The 16,272-nt window shown below is 45.8% G+C and overlaps 1 protein-coding gene across 1 annotated transcript in view; it reads left to right on the forward strand.

The window, feature by feature from the left end:
* The window catches only part of LOC106609700 (ras-related protein Rab-8B), a 26,359-nt gene extending 15,104 nt beyond the window's left edge, over positions 1-11,255 (forward strand). Inside the window, exons 3-8 of the mRNA XM_014208671.3 lie at positions 75-135; positions 1,674-1,751; positions 5,147-5,236; positions 6,457-6,522; positions 6,655-6,705; positions 6,864-11,255. Of these exons, the coding sequence (XP_014064146.1) occupies positions 75-135; positions 1,674-1,751; positions 5,147-5,236; positions 6,457-6,522; positions 6,655-6,705; positions 6,864-6,956 (439 nt within the window). The 3' untranslated portion in view covers positions 6,957-11,255. The remainder of the gene's footprint in view (positions 1-74; positions 136-1,673; positions 1,752-5,146; positions 5,237-6,456; positions 6,523-6,654; positions 6,706-6,863) is intronic.
* The last annotated feature ends 5,017 nt before the right edge of the window (positions 11,256-16,272 follow it).

Below are 16,272 nucleotides of genomic sequence, written 5' to 3' on the forward strand. Positions count from 1 at the left end.
ATGTAGTAATGCTGCAGCTACTGCACTATCAACATGGTTGTTACGTTGTACTGATGTTGTGCTGTCTCTCCCAGGGACACAGCCGGTCAGGAGAGGTTCAGGACCATCACAACAGCCTACTACAGAGGAGCTATGGTAAGAACCGTCCACTGTCATGTCTCCAAAAGGTCACAGACTGAAACGACACAGATAAAACAAATCGCGTGGAGGTTATCGTGTGTGTTCAGAATGGGAGTCATCTTTTATAATGAATTGTAGCCTACTCTCTCTACCTGTCTCCGTATTTCTCCGGTCCAGTCATACCAAACAGTCTCTCTACCTGTCTCCGTATTTCTCCGGTCCAGTCATACCAAACAGTCTCTCTACCTGTCTCCGTATTTCTCCGGTCCAGTCATACCAAACAGTCTCTCTACCTGTCTCCGTATTTCCCCGGTCCAGTCATACCAAACAGTCTCTCTACCTGTCTCCGTATTTCTCCGGTCCAGTCATACCAAACAGTCTCTCTAGTTAAGCTAGATGTATCTGTTTACTGCTTGTTAACACGGAGGTCCATCTTACACCTTTGTATGCTCTGTGTGAGTGGTGAAAACGATGGAATGGCCAGTTTGATAGGAGACTGTATACACAGGAAGGACCCAAGTGGAGTTTCCCTAGTGCTGTTGGACCATTCAATCACTGGGGCTGATGGTGTTGTTACTATGGAGGGCTGTTTGTGTTACTATGGAGGGCTGTTTGTGTTACTATGGAGGGCTGTGTGTGTGTTACTATGGAGTGCCGTGTGTGTGTGTTACTAAGGAGGGCCGTGTGTGTGTTACTATGGAGGGCCGTGTGTGTGTGTGTGTGTGTGTGTGTGTGTGTGTGTGTGTGTGTGTGTGTGTGTGTGTGTGTGTGTGTGTGTGTGTGTGTGTGTGTGTGTGTGTGTGTGTGTGTGTGTGTGTGTTACCATGGACCTCTACTAACTCTACTCTGTCTCCTTTAGGGCTGACCCCCATTTAGTCGACTGGTCGATTGTTTGGTAGACAGGATGTTGGTAGACAGGATGTTGGTAGAGACAGGATGTTGGTAGACAGGCTGTTGGTAGACAGGATGTTGGTAGACAGGCTGTTGGTAGACAGGATGTTGGTAGACAGGATGTTGGTAGACAGGCTGTTGGTAGACAGGATGTTGGTAGACAGGATGTTGGTAGACAGGCTGTTGGTAGACAGGATGTTGGTAGACAGGATGTTGGTAGACAGGATGTTGGTAGACAGGATGTTTCTTTAGTCGAGCAGTAGCAAATCTATATTTTGGAGTTTATACTGTGGTCAGTTCCACTGCCTCATAGTTCTGGTAGAATAGTCAGAACGATGTCTATTCCACTTTATTCATTGCTGTGTATCCGTTTAGGAAATGTACTGTTGTTATGTTTTGCTTACTAACCAGGTTCTATATATGTCAACTTTGTATGTAAATACATTTTTGGAAAACAACCTATTATTATTTTATTGAGGCAGAGTATTCTGGGTTTATAAGGGCTTCATGCTTGTAATGACTCATGCCCCTTACTTGACTACAGCACAGACACACAGACATTTCACTGGGTCATGACTGGAATGGCGCTAGGTTGGGTCTTTTCCTGTTAATGTCACGCGTGTCACTTCCTCTGACGTCACTTCCTGTCCTTTGTCCAACAGGGTATCATGCTAGTGTATGACATCACTAACGAGAAGTCCTTCGAGAACATCAAGAACTGGATCAGGAACATTGAAGAGGTATGAAGCTACCGCAGCAGGTAGCCTAAAAACAATCAGGGGTGAAGCTACTGCAGCAGGTAGCCTAAAAACAATTTGGTGTGAATCTACCGCAGCAGGTAGCCTGAAAACAATCAGGTGTGAAGCTACCGCAGCAGGTAGACTAAAACAATCTGGTGTGAAGCTACCGCAGCAGGTAGCCTAAAAACGATCAGGGGTGAAGCTACTGCAGCAGGTAGCCTAAAAACAATCAGGTGTGAAGCTACCTCAGCAGGTAGCCTAAAAACAATCTGGTGTGAAGCTACCGCAGCAGGTAGCCTAAAAACGATCAGGGGTGAAGCTACTGCAGCAGGTAGCCTAAAAACAATCAGGTGTGAAGCTACCGCAGCAGGTAGCCTGAAAACAATCAGGTGTGAAGCTACCGCAGCAGGTAGCCTAAAAACAATCTGGTGTGAAGCTACCGCAGCAGGTAGCCTAAAAACGATCAGGGGTGAAGCTACTGCAGCAGGTAGCCTAAAAATAATCAGGTGTGAAGCTACCGCAGCAGGTAGCCTGAAAACAATCAGGTGTGAAGCTACCGCAGCAGGTAGCCTAAAAACAATCTGGTGTGAAGCTACCGCAGCAGGTAGCCTAAAAACGATCAGGGGTGAAGCTACTGCAGCAGGTAGCCTAAAAAAAATCAGGTGTGAAGCTACCGCAGCAGGTAACCTAAAAAAATCAGGTGTGAAGCTACCGCAGCAGGTAGCTTAAAAAGTGAGCTGGCAGCCGGCGGGTTGCTGGTATCAAATCCTAGATGCCATTGCCTGCCGTTGTACCCTTGAGCAAGCATTTAACCCCCCCACAACAACCACTCCTTATTAGCATGTTATGAGCCTTTATAATGTCTTATAATAAGCCTTTATAATATGTTATGTCTCTCTTTGTGGCACCATTTCAACTGACTTAAAGGGACATTACAAAATTATTGAGCTAAACTGAAGTGCTAAGCAAGCAGTTTCACACACACTGGCACGCACTGGCACACACTGGCAAGCACTGGCACACACTGGCACGCACTGGCACGCACTGGCACTCACTGGCACGTACTGTCACGCACTGGCACGTACTGGCACGCACTGGCATGTACTGGCACGCACTGGCACGCACTGGCACACACTGGCACGTACTGGCACACACTGGCACGCACTGGCACACACTGGCAAGCACTGGCACGCACTGGCACGCACTTGCACTCACTGGCACGCACTGGCACGCACTTGCACTCACTGGCACGCACTGGCAAGTACTGGCACGCACTGGCACGCACAGGCACACACTGGCACGTACTGGTACGCATGGCACGCACTAACACGTACTGGCACGCACTGGCATGTACTGGCACACACTGGCACGCACTGGCACGTACTGGCACGCACTGGCACGCACTGGCACGTACTGGCACACACTGGCACGCACTAGCACGCACTGGCACGCACTGGCACGCACTGGCATGTACTGGCACATACTGGCACGAACTAATACGCACACAGACAGTTTCACACACCCGTTCCATTTCTATGAACTTTGCTGCCATGTTCTGGTGAAAGCACGTTGCTGCATCTTATGACTGTATGATGAACATGATCTACAGTCTACAAGGATCAAAGAAACTGTAAGAAACAGACAGTGATGTATCCAGCAGAAATCTCAACAAGGGGAAAGGGAGTTGTCTTCATTATGTGTAATCAATAATCAGTCTTCTCATTTTAAACCCTCTGTCTGTTGATCGCATGTAAAGTAAGTTATTGTTATCTTATGTAGTCAATAATCAGTCTTCTCATTCTCTGTCTGTAGCAATAATCATTATTCTCTCATTCTGTCTGTAGCAATAATCAGTCTTCTCCTCCTCCTGTCTGTAGCAATAATCAGTCTTCTCTCATTCTGTCTGTAGCAATAATCAGTCTTCTCTCATTCTGTCTGTAGCAATAATCAGTCTTCTCCTCCTCCTCTGTCTGTAGCAATAATCAGTCTTCTCCTCCTCTGTCTGTAGCAATAATCAGTCTTCTCTCATTCTGTCTATAGCAATAATCAGTCTTCTCCTCCTCCTCTGTCTGTAGCAATAATCAGTCTTCTCTCATTCTGTCTGTTGCAATAATCAGTCTTCTCCTCCTCCTCTGTCTGTAGCAATAATCAGTCTTCTCTCATTCTGTCTGTAGCAATAATCAGTCTTCTCCTCCTCCTCTGTCTGTAGCAATAATCAGTCTTCTCTCATTCTGTCTGTAGCAATAATCAGTCTTCTCCTCCTCCTCTGTCTGTAGCAATAATCAGTCTTCTCTCATTCTGTCTGTAGCAATAATCAGTCTTCTCCTCCTCCTCTGTCTGTAGCAATAATCAGTCTTCTCTCATTCTGTCTGTAGCAATAATCAGTCTTCTCCTCCTCTGTCTGTAGCAATAATCAGTCTTCTCCTCTGTCTGTAGCAATAATCAGTCTTCTCCTCCTCCTGTCTGTAGCAATAATCAGTCTTCTCCCCATCTGTCTGTAGCAATAATCAGTCTTCTCCTCCTCCTCTGTCTGTAGCAATAATCAGTCTTCTCTCATACTGTCTGTAGCAATAATCAGTCTTCTCCTCCGCCTCTGTCTGTAGCAATTATCAGTCTTCTCTCATACTGTCTGTAGCAATAATCAGTCTTCTCCTCCGCCTCTGTCTGTAGCAATTATCAGTCTTCTCTCATTCTGTCTGTAGCAATAATCCGTCTTCTCCTCCTCCTCTGTCTGTAGCAATAATCAGTCTTCTCTCATTCTGTCTGTAGCAATAATCAGTCTTCTCTCATTCTGTCTGTAGCAATAATCAGTCTTCTCCTCCTCCTCCTGTCTGTAGCAATAATCAGTCTTCTCCTCCTCTGTCTGTAGCAATAATCAGTCTTCTTCTCTGTCTGTAGCAATAATCAGTCTTCTCCTCCTCCTGTCTGTAGCAATAATCAGTCTTCTCCTCTGTCTGTAGCAATAATCAGTCTTCTCCTCCTCCTGTCTGTAGCAATAATCAGTCTTCTCCTCTGTCTGTAGCAATAATCAGTCTTCTCCTCTGTCTGTAGCAATAATCAGTCTTCTCCTTCTCCTCCTGTCTGTAGCAATAATCAGTCTTCTCCTCTGTCAGTAGCAATAATCAGTCTTCTCCTCTGTCTGTAGCAATAACCAGTCTTCTCCTCTGTCTGTAGCAATAATCAGTCTTCTCCTCCTCCTCTGTCTGTAGCAATAATCAATCTTCTCCTCTGTCTGTAGCAATAATCAGTCTTCTCCTCCTCCTCTGTCTGTAGCAATAATCAATCTTCTCCTCTGTCTGTAGCAATAATCAGTCTTCTCCTCCTCCTCTGTCTGTAGCAATAATCAGTCTTCTCCTCTGTCTGTAGCAATAATCAATCTTCTCCTCTGTCTGTAGCATGCCTCCTCTGACGTGGAGAGGATGATCCTAGGAAACAAGTGTGACATGAATGACAAAAGACAGGTGTCAAAAGAACGAGGAGAAAAGGTATGGAGGTCAGAGTTCAGGCTTTCAAGGTCTCTGTGTGTTTCAAATAAGCACTGGCGAGTCTGAGATGTCTTGTTGCAGGGTGCGTTGGAAACAATGTGATAACGTTCCCGAGAAAATACTCTTCATTGTATCTTTGGTGAAACCCCCACACTGCTCTTCATAGTATCTTTGGTGAAACCCCCACACTGCTCTTCATAGTATCTTTGATGAAACCCCCACACTGCTCTTCAAAGTATCTTTGGTGAAACCCCCACACTGCTCTTCATAGTATCTTTGGTGAAACCCCCCACACTGCTCTTCATAGTATCTTTGATGAAACCCCCACACTGCTCTTCATAGTATCTTTGATGAAACCCCCACACTGCTCTTCATAGTATCTTTGGTGAAACCCCCCACACTGCTCTTCATAGTATCTTTGATGAAACCCCCACACTGCTCTTCATAGTATCTTTGATGAAACCCCCACACTGCTCTTCATAGTATCTTTGATGAAACCCCCACACTGCTCTTCATAGTATCTTTGGTGAAACCTCCACACTGCTCTTCATAGTATCTTTGGTGAAACCACACACTGCTCTTCATAGTATCTTTGGTGAAACCCCCCACACTGCTCTTCATAGTATCTTTGGTGAAACCCCACACTGCTCTTCATAGTATCTTTGGTGAAACCCCCACACTGCTCTTCATAGTATCTTTGATGAAACCCCCACACTGCTCTTCATAGTATCTTTGATGAAACCCCCACACTGCTCTTCATAGTATCTTTCGTGAAACCTCCACACTGCTCTTCATAGTATCTTTGGTGAAACCCTACACTGCTCTTCATAGTATCTTTGGTGAAACCCCCCACACTGCTCTTCATAGTATCTTTGGTGAAACCCTACACTGCTCTTCATAGTATCTTTGGTGAAACCCCCACACTGCTCTTCATAGTATCTTTGGTGTAAATGTACTCCCTGTTGTATGTTTGACAATACTCATAATATGCAGTATGATCTATGTTTGTCATAGCCAGCCCAGTTCTCCCTTCATGATGTAGTACAATCTCTTTTGTAACTGAAAGGTAACATCACTTTTATGTTCTGTGCTATGCCTCTTGGAATGTGTTGCATGGGGGGGGGGGGGGGTCTGCTGTTGATTTAAAAAAAAGTACATCTGTAACATGAATTATTAACATGAATTGTTCTCCTAATGTTTCTCTGTTTTATTTGTCACAGTTGGCGATTGATTATGGCATCAAGTTCTTAGAAACAAGCGCCAAATCCAGCCTGAATGTGGAAGAGGTGCGTTCTGTTCAATACTATTCATTTATACAAATGTTTCATTCTTCTCTCAGTCTTTTTCATTGAAACAGGACATTTTTCTCTAATTAACATGTTCCTGAAGTATACATTTTTTGTTTATTTTTGAAACAGTCCTTTTTCACACTGGGAAGAGACATAATGACGAGACTCAACAGAAAAATAGTGAGTTTATGTTGTTGTTTAGCAGATGATGCTCATATGATATGATGTACAATGCATACTTATCCAGAATGTAAGTTCCAACAGTTGTTGTCAGCAATGGAATGTTAAGAGTGGTAATTGACCCATTGACACAAACCTCCCCCCCCCCCCCGCTTTAGAACGACAACAGTCCTCCAGGAGGCGGTGGGCCGGTCAAGATCACAGAGAACCGGTCAAAGAAGAGCAGCTTCTTCAGGTGTTCACTGTTCTAGTGGATCCATCCTCTCCGTTCCATGGACTGGTACAGCCTTTACCTTCCCTGCTGCTTCCCCACAGAGCTGAGCAGAATACACCCCCAACCCCTCACCAGGCCTGGTACCAGGCTACCTACCTAGCATACCCCCCACCCCTCACCAGGCCTGGTACCAGGCTACCTACCAAGCATACCCCCCACCCCTCACCAGGCCTGGTACCAGGCTACCTACCTAGCATACCCCCCACCCCTCACCAGGCCTGGTACCAGGCTACCTACCTAGCATACCCCCAACCCCTCACCAGGCCTGGTACCAGGCTACCTACCTAGCATACCCCCCACCCCTCACCAGGCCTGGTACCAGGCTACCTACCTAGCACTCCTCCAACCCCTCACCAGGCCTGGTACCAGGCTACCTACCTAGCACTCCTCCAACCCCTCACCAGGCCTGGTACCAGGCTACCTACCTAGCATACCCCCAACCCCTCACCAGGCCTGGTACCAGGCTACCTACCTAGCATGCCCCCAACCCCTCACCAGGCCTGGTACTAGGCTACCTACCTAGCATACCCCCAACCCCTCACCAGGCCTGGTACCAGGCTACCTACCTAGCACACCCCCAACCCCTCACCAGGCCTGGTACCAGGCTACCTACCTAGCACTCCTCCAACCCCTCACCAGGCTTGGTACCAGGCTACCTACCTAGCACACCCTCAACCCCTCACCAGGCCTGGTACCAGGCTGCCTACCTAGCACACCCCCAACCCCTCACCAGGCCTGGTACCAGGCTACCTACCTAGCACTCCTCCAACCTCTCACCAGGCCTGGTACCAGGCTACCTACCTAGCACACCCCCAACCCCTCACCAGGCCTGGTACCAGGCTACCTACCTAGCACTCCTCCAACCCCTCACCAGGCCTGGTACCAGGCTACCTACCTAGCATACCTCCAACCCCTCACCAGGCCTGGTACTAGGCTACCTACCTAGCACTCCTCCAACCCCTCACCAGGCTTGGTACCAGGCTGCCTACCTAGCACACCCCCAACCCCTCACCAGGCCTGGTACCAGGCTACCTACCTAGCACTCCTCCAACCTCTCACCAGGCCTGGTACCAGGCTACCTACCTAGCACACCCCCAACCCCTCACCAGGCCTGGGTACCAGGCTACCTACCTAGCATACCTCCAACCCCTCACCAGGCCTGGTACCAGGCTACCTACCTAGCATACCTCCAACCCCTCACCAGGCCTGGTACCAGGCTACCTACCAAGCACTCCTCCACACCCAAAACTGGGTCTTGGCCTGGGTCTTGGCCTGGCTAGGCTACTTATTGCTGCTGAGCTGGCTGGCTATTCTGTAGGCTACAGAGGAAAGCGACTCGCCATCCCATTTAAAAAATGACACGTTAGAGAACCAAAACAATTCTGAAAAGAAGAAGAAATGCCCCCAATTGTTGTCCTAACTCCCCCCCCCCCCTTCCCCAAATGAGATTGTCTAGGGATGTGTCCCAAATGGAACCCTTTTCACCATATAGTGCACTACTCTTCACCAGAGCCCTATTATACAGGCCCTGGTCAAAAGTAGTGCACTATATAGGGAATAGAGTGGCATTTTGGATGCAGTACATTTCTCCCCCAACAGCTCTGATTGACAGTTGAACCCTGTCTTCTGTGTTCTTTAACTCACCCCTGGAAACGCTTCGTTGTTTGTCAGCTTCCTATTTAGATGAAGCTGCCTTTTACTGTATTCTCTTGATGCACAGTTAACTTTTTCTTTTGTCGAGTGTCTTGTCTTTCTACCTACCTACCTATCTTTCTGCGAAAAAAAGATTGACACCTGAAGGATTGGAAGAGTTGTTTGGCGTGGATCTCGGTTGGTTTGCTACTAGAGAAGAATATAGTCAACTGAAAATCACAGGTTATCATCACGTTGACTTTTTAAAGTCATGAATGAACATGACTGCAGGGAGAGATGAAGAGAAACCAGAGTGTTGTACTGCATGTTCTGCGCACACTAGAAAGGAAAATGTAACTGTTGTTTAATATTCTACCAAAGCTGATGACTTCATTGTGGTGGTTGTTTCACCAATGTCTTTTTTTTTTTTGGTCTTTTAGTTTTATATAATCTTTATGTAATCGCACTGGAGATCGTTATGGATGTTTCAATGATTGTTAAAACACTGCCTCTGTCAAAAAGGACACTGCAGTCATTCGACGGTGCATCCCTTGTCCAGAGCACTAAAGGCTAGATTCAGAACCGCTCTTCAGAACCACTCTTCAGATCCACTCTTCAGATCCACTCTCCAGAACCACTCTTCAAAACCACTCTAAAGAGGCTGCTCACTTAAAACCACTGAGCAGTCTCTACTCAACTTAAAACCACTGAGCAGCCTCTACTCAACTTAAAACCACTGAGTAGCCTCTACTCAACTTAAAACCACTGAGCAGCCTCTACTCAACTTAAAACCACTGAGCAGCCTCTACTCAACTTAAAACCACTGAGCAGCCTCTACTCAACTTAAAACCACTGAGCAGCCTCTACTCAACTTAAAACCACTGAGCAGCCTCTACTCAACTTAAAACCACTGAGCAGTCTCTACTCAACTTAAAACCACTGAGCAGCCTCTACTCAACTTAAAACCACTGAGCAGCCTCTACTCAACTTAAAACCACTGAGCAGCCTCTACTCAACTTAAAACCACTGAGCAGCCTATGTGCTTTAAGTGTCTTTTTAAAGCCTTGAATGTTATTGTTGTTGTTGTGTGTTTTGAAGTTCAGACTTTCTTTCATTCCATTCACTGAAAACGTCCCTCAGTTTGCAGCACTGTTTTGAGTTGACAGACCTTTCTGAAGAAACTACCACAACCACCATGGTAGCAGATACCGACTCATACAATGACCACAACCACCATGGTAGCAGATACCGACTCATACAACCACCACGGTAAAAGATACTGACTCATACAACCACCACAACCACCACGGTAAAAGATACTGACTCATACAACCACCACAACCACCACGGTAAAAGATACTGACTCATACAACCACTACAACCACCACGGTAAAAGATACTGACTCATACAACCACCACAACCACCACGGTAGCAGATACTGACTCATACAACCACCACAACCACCACGGTAAAATATACAGACTCATACAACCACCACAACCACCACGGTAAAATATACTGACTCATACAACCACCACAACCACCACGGTAGAAAATACTGACTCATACAATGACCACAACCACCACGGTAGCCGATACTGACTCATACAACCACCACGGTAGAAGATACTGACTCATACAACCACCACAACAACCACGGTAGAATGATACTGACTCATACAATGACCACAACGACCACGGTAGAAGATACCGACTCATACAACCACCACGGTAGCAGATACTGACTCATACAACCACCACGGTAGAAGATACTGACTCATACAACCACCACAACCACCACGGTAGCAGATACTGACTCATACAACCACCACGGTAGAAGATACTGACTCATACAACCACCACAACCACCACGGTAGAAGATACTGACTCATACAACCACCACAACAACCACGGTAAAAGATACTGACTCATACAACCACCACAACAACCACGGTAGCAGATACTGACTCATACAACCACCACAACCACCACGGTAGAAGATACTGACTCACAACGACCACGGTAGAAGATACTGACTCATACAACGACCACAACCACCACGGTAGCAGATACTGACTCATACAACCACCACGGTAGCAGATACTGACTCATACAACCACCACGGTAGCAGATACTGACTCATACAACGACCACGGTAGAAGATACTGACTCATTCCAGTGCTTTTAAAAAGTAGCAACAAGCAAAAACCTCTTGAGTTCTATCGTTGGTTCCTTTTCATGCAAATGTTGTTAATGGTATTATATTTTTGTACGGTGTCCTATAAGACATTGGACACTGGCGTTACTCCCAGCATGCTTTGTGAAACCACAAGGTATACCACTTTCTACATGTTTCATTATGTTAGCTCTTTAAAAAAAAAACATGTTGATTAGGATACTTTTTACAGTTCATATTAATATCCTTATATCTGTTCTCTGTTGTTACTTCTTGTTCTTACTGGTTGTATTATTCTGATCTGCTGCACTTTATCTGTCTGTCTGTCTGTCTGATCTGCTGCACTTTATCTCCTCTCTCTGTGTGTGTGTGTGTGTGTGTGTGTGTGTGTGTGTGTGTGTGTGTGTGTGTGTGTGTGTGTGTGTGTGTGTGTGTGTGTGTGTGTGTGTGTGTGTGTTCTGATAAAAGGTGCTTCTAACAAATCCATATTTCATGTGAAGCGTCAGTAGTTGATGATGATTGTGTGTATTGAAGGTAAATTAATGTACCACTCCATATCAAGACTGAAGAAAGCAACTCCAATCCGTTTTCAACACAGATCTGTTGTGTGTGTGATGGTCATAGTTGATTGGTCAAAACCATTCTTATTTCAATGGTCAAAACTTTTCTTATTTAAAGTAACTGTCCAGTGAAAAACTCACTTTTTAAAATGTTCATGTTCTGTTAATTCATATCCAAATAATGTTGACTCGTTCTGTTGTTGGGGTTACGTCTACACTGTTCTGTTGTTGGGGTTACGTCCACACCGTTCTGTTGTTGGGGTTACGTCTACACCGTTCTGTTGTTGGGGTTACGTCTACACCGTTCTGTTGTTGGGGTTACGTCTACACCGTTCTGTTGTTGGGGTTACGTCCACCATTCGGTTGTTGGGGTTACGTCTACACTGTTCTGTTGTTGGGGTTACGTCCACACCGTTCTGTTGTTGGGGTTACGTCTACACCGTTCTGTTGTTGGGGTTACGTCTACACCGTTCTGTTGTTGGGGTTACGTCTACACCGTTCTGTTGTTGGGGTTACGTCCACCATTCGGTTGTTGGGGTTACGTCTACACCGTTCTGTTGTTGGGGTTACGTCCACACCGTTCTGTTGTTGGGGTTACGTCTACACCGTTCTGTTGTTGGGGTTACGTCTACACCGTTCTGTTGTTGGGGTTACGTCCACCATTCGGTTGTTGGGGTTACGTCTACACCGTTCTGTTGTTGGGGTTACGTCCACACCGTTCTGTTGTTGGGGTTATGTCTACACCGTTCTGCTGTTGGGGTTACGTCCACACCGTTCTGTTGTTGGGGTTACGTCCACACCGTTCTGTTGTTGGGGTTACGTCTACACCGTTCTGTTGTTGGGGTTACGTCCACACCGTTCTGTTGTTGGGGTTACGTCTACACCGTTCTGTTGTTGGGGTTACGTCCACACCGTTCTGTTGTTGGGGTTACGTCTACACCGTTCTGTTGTTGGGGTTACGTCCACACCGTTCTGTTGTTGGGGTTACGTCCACACCGTTCTGTTGTTGGGGTTACGTCCACACCGTTCTGTTGTTGGGATTACGTCCACACCGTTCTGTTGTTGGGGTTACGTCTACACCGTTCTGTTGTTGGGGTTACGTCCACACCGTTCTGTTGTTGGGGTTACGTCTACACCGTTCTGTTGTTGGGGTTACGTCTACACCGTTCTGTTGTTGGGGTTACGTCTACACCGTTCTGTTGTTGGGGTTACGTCCACACCGTTCTGTTGTTGGGGTTACGTCCACGCCGTTCTGTTGTTGGGGTTACGTCCACCGTTCTGTTGTTGGGGTTACGTCTACACCGTTCTGTTGTTGGGGTTACGTCCACACCGTTCTGTTGTTGGGGTTACGTCCACACCGTTCTGTTGTTGGGGTTACGTCTACACCGTTCTGTTGTTGGGGTTACGTCTACACCGTTCTGTTGTTGGGGTTACGTCCACCGTTCGGTTGTTGGGGTTACGTCTACACGGTTCTGTTGTTGGGGTTACGTCTACACCGTTCTGTTGTTGGGGTTACGTCTACACCGTTCTGTTGTTGGGGTTACATCCACACCGTTCTGTTGTTGGGGTTACGTCTACACCGTTCTGTTGTTGGGGTTACGTCCACCGTTCGGTTGTTGGGGTTACGTCTACACCGTTCTGTTGTTGGGGTTACGTCTACATCGTTCTGTTGTTGGGGTTACGTCCACACCGTTCTGTTGTTGGGGTTACGTCCACACCGTTCTGTTGTTGGGGTTACGTCCACGCCGTTCTGTTGTTGGGGTTACGTCCACCGTTCGGTTGTTGGGGTTATGTCTACACCGTTCTGTTGTTGGGGTTACGTCTACACCGTTCTGTTGTTGGGGTTACGTCCACACCGTTCTGTTGTTGGGGTTACGTCTACACCGTTCTGTTGTTGGGGTTACGTCTACACCCGTTCTGTTGTTGGGGTTACGTCCACACCGTTCTTTTGTTGGGTTTACATCCACACCGTTCTGTTGTTGGGGTTACATCTACACCGTTCTGTTGTTGGGGTTATGTCTACACCATTCCAAACAGAAAAGCTGCTTTTCAACATACTTAATTACCCATTTTTGAAGGAAAACTAATACATTTTATAGGTCATATTTCATAGACATACTGGACAGTGACTTTAAAATGATGAAGAATTGTAATTAAAAGTCATACAGCGTAACCTGTGTATTGAGACGACGGGGGCAGAGACTGACGGTATAATAATCACTTGTTTTTGTGGAACGATGCGTGATGGCTTGAGTTACACATGTAGTGGATATGTTTGATAGAGCTGTTGTTGTAATGCAGTGATGGTGAGGGACATGAATTCTCATGGGAACGTCATGTAGCATCATGTCTGGAAATACAGATGTATGCAGACATTCTGGAATATTTTCTATCACATTGGTGTCACAATGAAAGCGTTCCTCCATTTGTTTTGGCGTTCTTTCTCTTAAGATCCAAAAGACATGTTTAAATTTGGCTTTTCTCCATATCAACATACTTTGTACAAGCAGCTTGTTAACTTGTCTTCCGGCTACTTTTGTCAACTCTGTAACATATCGATCTGATCAGTGTGAACTGATATTGTATAAAAATTAAATTACTTTTGTCTTTTTTTTAATCCAGTGTGGGCGTTTTTTTGTTTCCTTCCTTATCAGACATACAGTTGAAGTCGGAAGTTTACATACACTTAGGTTGGAGTCATTAAAACTTGTTTTTTAACGACTTCACAAATGTCTTGTTAACAAACTATAGTTTTGGCAAGTCGGTTAGGACATCTACTTTGTGCATGACACAAGTACATTTTCCAACAATTGTTTACAGACAGATTATTTCACTTATAATTTACTATCACAATTCCAGTGGGTCAGAAGTTTGCATACACTAAGTTGAATGCCTTTAAACAGGTTGGAAAATTCCAGAAAATGATGTCATGGCTTTAGAAGCTTCTGATAGGCTAATTGACATCATTTGAGTCAATTGGAGGTGTACCTGTGGATGTATTTCAAGACCTACCTTCAAACTCAGTGCCTCTTTGCTTGACATCATGGGAAAATCAAAAGAAATCAGGCAAGACCTCAGAAAAAACATTGTAGACCTCCACAAGTCTGTTTCATCCTTGGGAGCAATTTCCAAATGCTTGAAGGTACCACGTTCATCTGTACAAACAATAGTACGCAAGTATAAACACCATGGGACCACACAGCCATCATATCGCTCAGGAAGGAGACGAGTTCTGTCTCCTAGAGATGAACGTACTTTGGTGCGAAAAGTGCAAATCAATCCCAGAACAACAGCAAAGGACCTTATGAAGATGCTGGAGGAAACAGGGCCAAAAGTATCTATATCCACAGTAAAACGAGTCCTATATCGACGTAACCTGAAAGGCCGCTCAGCAAGGAAGAAGCCACTGCTCCAAAGCCAGACTACGGTTTGCAACTCCACATGGGGACAGAGATCGTACTTTTTGGGGAAATGTCCTTTGGTCTGATGAAACAAAAATACAACTGTTTGGCCATAATGACCATCGTTATGTTTGGAGGAAAAAGGGGGAAGCTTGCAAGCCGAAGAACACCACCCCAACCGTGAAGCACGGGGGTGGCAGCATCATGTTGTGGGGGTGCTTTGCTGCAGGAGGGACTGGTGCCCTTCACAAAATAGATGGCATCATGAGGGAGGAAATGTATGTGGATATATTGAAGCAACATCTCAAGACATCAGTCAGGAAGTTAAAGCTTGGTCGCAAATGGGTTTTCCAAATGGACAATGACCTCAAGCATACTTCCAAAGTTGTGGCATAATTGCTTAAGGACAACAAAGTCAAGGTATTGGAGTGGCCATCACAAAGCCCTGACCTCAATCCCATAGAAAATTTGTGGGCAGAACTGAAAAAGTGTGTGCGAGCAAGGAGGCCTACAAACCTGACTCAGTTACACCAGCTCTGTCAGGAGGAATGGGTCATAATTAACCCAACTTATTGTGGGAAGCTTGTGGAAGGCTACCCGAAACATTTGACCCAAGTGAAACAATTTAAAGGCAGTGCTACCAAATACTAATTGAGTGTATGTAAACTTCTGACCCACTGGGAATGTGCTGAAATAAATCATTGTCTACTATTATTCTGACATTTCACATTCTTCAAATAAAGTGGTGATCCTAACTGACCTAAGACAGGGAATTTTTACTAGGATTAAATGTCAGGAATTGTGAAAAACTGAGTTTAAATGTATTTGGCTAAGGTGTATGTAAACTTCCAACTTCAACTGTACAAGCTGCTGCTAGTGTGTTTATCTGACATCCTGTTGCCTAGTCACCACACCCCTATACATATCTACCTCCATCACTCCAGTATCCGTGCACATTGTTAATATGATACTGGATGTAGTACGATTGCGCCGGAGGGGAGGGCGGCCGTCTTATCAGCTCTTAACCAACCGTGCTATGTTGTTAGTTTTTTTGCGTTGTTCGTAACTTGTTTTGTACATAATGTTGCTGCTACCGTCTCTTATGACCGAAAAGAACTTCTGGACATCAGAATTGCGATGGTCACCTCAAACTGGACGAAGAGTTCTTCTTCAATGAGTCGGACAGAAGGTATATACTACCACAGACACCCGACCAGGCCAAGATCTCCGTGATTCGCTTGAGAAGGAAACTGAGATTTTGTGGAAAAAGAGGATCAGGCGACGAGTGGCTAATTTCGAGGTTTTGCTCGCCTGAGGTAGAGTATCTCATGATAAGCTGTAGACCACACTATCTACCTAGAGAGTTTCCATTTTCTACATACCACCACAGCCCGATGCTGGCCCTAAAAGCACTCTCAATGTGCTGTATACCACCATAAGCAAACAGGAAAACGCTCATCCAGAGGCAGGGCTCCTAGTGGCCGGGGACTTTAATGCACGGAAACTTAAATCAGTTTTACCTC

Source organism: Salmo salar, chromosome 11 (assembly GCF_965601325.2).
Source record: "Salmo salar chromosome 11, fSalSal1, whole genome shotgun sequence".
NCBI lineage: Eukaryota > Metazoa > Chordata > Actinopteri > Salmoniformes > Salmonidae > Salmo > Salmo salar.